Source organism: Gracilinanus agilis, chromosome 4 (assembly GCF_016433145.1).
Source record: "Gracilinanus agilis isolate LMUSP501 chromosome 4, AgileGrace, whole genome shotgun sequence".
Taxonomy (NCBI): domain Eukaryota; kingdom Metazoa; phylum Chordata; class Mammalia; order Didelphimorphia; family Didelphidae; genus Gracilinanus; species Gracilinanus agilis.
In genome coordinates, this window is record NC_058133.1 from 343,289,604 (window position 1) to 343,295,564 (window position 5,961).

General features: G+C 37.8%; 1 protein-coding gene across 1 annotated transcript; it reads right to left on the reverse strand.

The window, feature by feature from the left end:
* Nucleotides 1-3,783: 3,783 nt before the first annotated feature.
* GPR63 (G protein-coupled receptor 63) lies at nucleotides 3,784-5,067 on the reverse strand. The gene has a single exon (XM_044676416.1). It carries the CDS (start codon nucleotides 5,041-5,043, stop codon nucleotides 3,784-3,786), a length of 1,260 nt encoding a protein of 419 aa, XP_044532351.1. The 5' UTR covers nucleotides 5,044-5,067.
* Between the last annotated feature and the right edge of the window lie 894 nt (nucleotides 5,068-5,961).

The window sequence follows — 5,961 nt, forward strand, 5'->3', positions numbered from 1 at the left end:
CAAAGAATGAAGATTTTGCACCTGAAAGTACAAATTTAAACCTTAATTTTAAACAAATCAGAAAAAAGTTAAACTTTTAAAAAAGTACTGCAGTGGAAAGAGCATTGAACATCACAGTCACAGGACCTAAGATCAAATTCTAGTTGTCTCTTACTATATTTGTGACATGGTGTAGGTTGTTCAAACCCTCTGGGGCTTTGTTCCTTCTTTTGTAAATGAGGGAGTTGGAACAAATGAGATCCCTATGTAGTTCTAGATACAAGATCTTAGGATCCTTAAATGTAACCCAGAAATCCTACTACAGGATCAAATGATTATCCAAGGTTATTAGCACTGCTGTGAGGTATCAATGTTGACCTTTCAGGATTCTTTCAACATTCTATGGCATCTCAACATATAATCCTATTATATTCTGCATTGTTCATTAATAGTACAACAGTACCTAACAAGCTGTTCTTTTAAAATAAAAAATAAATTTACAACTACCTGACAGAAATTTTAAAATATAAACACACCCCAAATAAAAACAACTATGAAGGAGAATGCAGATTATACTGATTATTAGCCTTAGAGACTTCTCACTTCTATCCTACCATTTTAATACCCGTTTTAAAAATCCAGTTAGTAAATAACTGGTCAGAGGAGAAAAACACATTTCAATCTGTGACTAGTATAGATTATATAGTATTTTGATTTTACATAAAGAAACATTTCCTAAGTTAATTTGGCCACAGAATAGTTTTAGACTTGAAATATATTCACTAAAGCCATAAAAGCTGGACTGGGGATAAGTGTACAAATCATCTCAGAAATGAAAAGATAGGTAGGGAAAGTCTGAAAAAATTCACACAATTACTAATGACACTGAAATCCATTCATATTTTAGAGGAGAAATGTCAATTATATCAAAACTTTCTTATGAGACCACTACTGACATCATAAGGAGGAACACCAGGGCTCTGTGGAACAGTTTAGTAAATGGTAATTATCTTTAGTGAATACTGGCAAACTTCTAATGCTGGCAACTCATAATTTTACTTGTAAATGAGAAGTTAGAATTAGTGACTATAATCAATTTTTAAAAATTAAAAAGGTAAATGACTACCAGATGCAAATAGTCCCAAACCAAAATGTGGATCTATACCAAGTTAAAAAAAAACCCTTTAACTTGATAGAAGTTGGAGACCTTAAAATCAGAGCCCTTGGATTCTTCTATTTTCTTTTACCTTCCAAATTCACAGCTCTTCAGAGGTACCAGGCACTATACCAATTTTGAGGAAGAGTTGGGGAAATAAAAAGTTCAAGGAAATATTGAAAAACAATGTCATTACATTCTTCTGATTTGGATTATTCAATTATCTATTTCCATTTCAGCCAACACACTTCTTCTTAGCTATTAAAGATGATTAATACCCTGAAATCACTGAAACTCTTGAGCTATAGAAGATGAGACTGAGGGCAATGATGCTATAAATCTGAAATATTAATTGCTATTACTTCAATTGGTTAGAGTAGAGAAGCCCAAAGCTCAATTCCTTAAGGACCAGCTAGATTTGGCCCCTTTCTCATTCCTTCTGGATGTTTTATTCACATACTATAAGTAACTAGAAATAGTCAATATGAATTTGTAATCTCAATCACTAGAGATGTTGAGGTCAAAGGATCTCTTGAGCTCAGAAGTTCTGATTTATAGTGGGTTAAATCTATAATCTGAGCTACCAGAGAAAATGATGCTCAAGGACTCCTTGAGTTCTGAAGTTCTGAACTTTAGTGGAATATGATATCTAGGAATCCACATTAAGTTTATTATGTATCTGATGAGCCCCAATAGCAGATTTCACCAGGTTACCTAGAAAAGTAAACCAGTTTGGGTCAGAAGTGGAGCACATCAAAGCTCCTAGGCTGATCAGTAGTGGGACTGGACCTGAGTAGTCCCTGCATTTTCAGCCTGATCAATGTGGAAAAATACATTTTAAAAAAAGAATCAATAAGAAAGTGGGGGAAAGGGAAAAGGAGGAAGGCTCTTTGTGGATTTTTTATTACAAATAGAAAAAAAAAACCTCAAGTGCCTTCCTACTCTAGTGGGTATCTATCCCACTTTCACTTACTAGTGGGAAATCTGCAATTCAGAGAATTCCCATCCCTCTAAATCCTGGCTTTGCTAGGGGGTTGGCATTAAACACATTTGATACATTGCCCCAATCTACATCTCTGGGCAGGCCTGGAAGCTGCTACAATCACAGCCCAGAAGGGTCCTTAAACACAAGCTTGTACAAAAGGCATTGGAAAGGTTACCCAACTGGTTTTCTCAATCAAGAAATCATCTTATGGCCTTGTCATTTTATTAAGTTTTACATATAGGATTATTTCCAATTTTTAGTGCATTATCAATTCTACAATTCTACACCCCATTCCCCTATAAAGGTTGTTTTCTATAAAAGGCCAAAGATACTCTGAATCTCTCTCCAATCCTTCTGGGTTACTAAATGTAACATACCCTGTTCCCGAATAGAATGTGCAGTTCTGTGGTCACTAAAAATAACCCTTCTGACCTCAGACAACTTTCTCATACTTGATAACCATTTCCTATTTTTTTATAGACAATATGGTACAGTGGACAGAGAGTTGGCTTTGGAGCCAGAAGACTCGAGTTCATTCAAATCCTGACTCTGACCCATACTGGCTGGATAACCCTTGGCAAATCACTAAATCTTGGTGCTCTAAGCAAGTGGCTAAGGCTACATGTCAAAGAGAAGGCATCAACTTACATTGGAAAAGGGAATTTCTTCATCCAAGATTTCTCTAGCAAAATCGAGGTCTAGTCCCCATCCCTATGCTTATTTCCTATCATAAGAATCTTTGGCTTTCCACTGTCCTCAGTTCTGCCCTTCTGACCTCTACTAGAACAGAAATACTGCTGAATTTAACCTTTAATAGTTCCAATCAATAAAACCAAGAATGCGGAGTAAAGAGTAAAGAAACTCTATGCCTAGAATAAAGAAAAGCATTTTTTTTACTAACACTACACTAAAATAAAATAAGCCACATGTAAAAATAACTCTGAAGAAAATGTGTGGCCCAAAACATCAGCTGAATTTCAGTTTATAACTGTTTCATAAAGTGCACCAAAGTAAATATTAATGACTTTTCAAATGTCACAACCCCTAGAATTTTATTATTACCATTAATAACAACTTAGTCATTATTTTTAATAATAATAATTAAATAGTTGACATTTTTCCACTGAAGAATGCAAAACTTTTGGCTCCAATGCAATGGCAAAAAGCAGCAGTGTCTTCCTGGGGGTGGGGGTGGGGGGATAAACATGCAAAACTCAACTAAGAATACCTTAGCAGCAACAACACACCTACAATTCAATGCAAAGTAGAGGCTCAATGAAAAATGAGCACAACCTGATCCACATGGTAAGAAAAAATAATAAAAAAAAAGAACCCACAACTTTTTTCCCCCAAAGTGTGAGTTTCCCTTGAATCCTAGAGGTAACATCTGTCATCACTTCATTCTTAGATATCTCTAGTAGCAAAAAGTACATTCAATAAATAATAATTTCTCTCAACTTCTACATACAAATTCCCCTCCCCTCTCTCTTTCTCTCTGATACACTCAAGTATTCCTATATATGAATGAATATATACATATATATATACATATGTATGTGTGTATAGATATCTATGGCAGGTGAGGAAGCCATATTTTTTAAAAAAGAAACCAGAAGGTGGGAGAAAACCCCCACCCATGTGTAAACATGCAATAGTTCTCATTTCACACTACTGTTCGGTGCTCTGCACACACATACACAGCACTGGGGCGGATGCGTCGTTTCGTGTGTCCTGGGAGCTGTGGCAAAAACTTGAAGGACTTGGGCATTAAGTCTAGGCAGGCATCATGAAATTTCTTGATTCTCCAGTAGTAAATCAGCGGGTTTAAAGCAGATTTGAGGTAGCAGAGCCACAGTAGCCAGGTGCTGATTTCAAAGAAGTTGTGCTTGTAGTAGAAGCGGCTGTTAAACGTGGCCACGAGGCTGTACGTCGTGAAAGGAGCCCAGCAGACGATGAAGACGACAAAGAGGATCAAGATGGTGGTGAAGGCACGTGTCTTAAAGCTCATATCGATGCTCATCTGGAAGGGTCTCTGCAGACTCATGAGGCCCAGCTTGCTGGCTTGGCTGAGGCAGATGCCCTCGGGGTAGCTATGAATTCGGACCGCGTTATGCCGCACGGTATTGAGGATGCCCATGAAAGAATAGAGCATCATCAGGAAAGGGATAAAAAAAGAAATGAGAACCACCAGAATGACGTAAGCCTGGTAGCCTGGGTTGGTGGTATAGCCGAACACACACTGGGGGGCCCTGGAGGGTATCTGCAGATCCGGGTTGCCCACAGCCAAAGGGAATGCCACGCAAAACGAAGTGGCCCAAGATACGGCGATGAGCATCTTGGCTCGGTACGGGTTCAGCTTATCCTGCCTCTGCACTATAATCAGGAACCTGTCGATGCTGATGATGAGCAGGATAGCGACTCCCTCTATAACAAAGAGCCAAAAGAACATCGCTGACACCCTGCAGAAGACCTTCCCAAAAATCCACTGAGTCGTGAGGATAGTCACCAGGGCGAAGGGCATGTTCAGCACCGCCAGCAGCATGTCTGCAAACGCCAAGCTGGCCAGCAGGATGTTAATGGCAGAACGCATGGCAGCCTTCTGGTAGACCATAAGGCAGACGACAAAGTTCCCGAGAAAAGAAACCAGCAAAATAAATATCATTATGGCAGAAAGAATGATCTGCAGAGGCAAGCTCAGGCTCTTAAAAGCGTCTGACGTTGAGGAAGCTGACGTACCGTTGGCCGTCAAAGAAGTGGTCTCCGTGGTGGCCGTGGTGTCCGAACCATGCCTCAGGGGTGAATCTACGCCCCCATAAAGGACAGGTTGAGGGGTGGTAAAATTAACATAGGCGTTTTCATAAATAACAAAAGTTGTGTTTGCTGTCCCAGGATGGGCAGCTGTCAGCACTGCCGAGATGACCATGACTGGATTCAGAAATCCAACCCAAGACACAAGGATCCTTGAAACATTTCACCATAGATCAGAAGGTCGAGGTTCCATTTGGCCAGCTTGAAAACACAGGCCTGGAAACAGAGGCATTCCATCTTCCACAGCAGTCCTCCTAACTAAAAATAAACCACAAAGGATAGGAATTAAATCTGAAACAAAAACAACAAAAAAAGATTCTTTAAATTCCTAGACTTACTTTTTTTTTTGAAGTTCTACTTTCTTTTGATACTCTGACTTGATTTCAACAGTATAGGCATTATCACCCACCATAAAGATGAACATTTCATGCATTTTACTCTTAATTATTAAAGACATTTGGGCATTTCTTTAACCCTATCAACAATAAAATATTGCTTTCCTGTTTTTATGTATAAATTGTAATGGAGAAATCTCTGAGAAGTCTGAATATCCTAAGGAAATAGAAAACTTTTTTTAAACAAACATGTACCTTTTAACCCAATTTTAAAGGTTCATTTTTATTTTATATATCACAATGCACCATGGATAGAACATCAATCAGGCTTGGAGTCAGGAACAACAGAGTTCAAATTCGACACTGAAAAAATCATTTATTTTGTTTGCTTTGGTTTCTTTATCTATGAAATGGGGATAATAATAGCACTTACCTTCCAGGGTTATTAGAAGTGTCAATTCATATCATTATGAAGCACTTAGCACAGCACCTGGCACATAGTAGGCACTAGAAATGTTAGCTATTATTATTATTTAAACCATAACTTATTAAGATTTCCAATTTTACTATTTTGTTCATCTAAGAACCTGGCTACTCTGTATTAATTATTTTCCCCCTTCATTACCTATTGTTAATAATTTATTCATACTTTAATTTGTCTTGAATATTTTTCTTGTTTTCAATATTACATCTTTAAA

Excerpts from the sequence above, each read along its gene's own strand:
- GPR63 (XM_044676416.1), bottom strand. The coding sequence starts at position 5,043 with ATGGTCATCTCGGCAGTGCTGACAGCTGCCCATCCTGGGACAGCAAAC.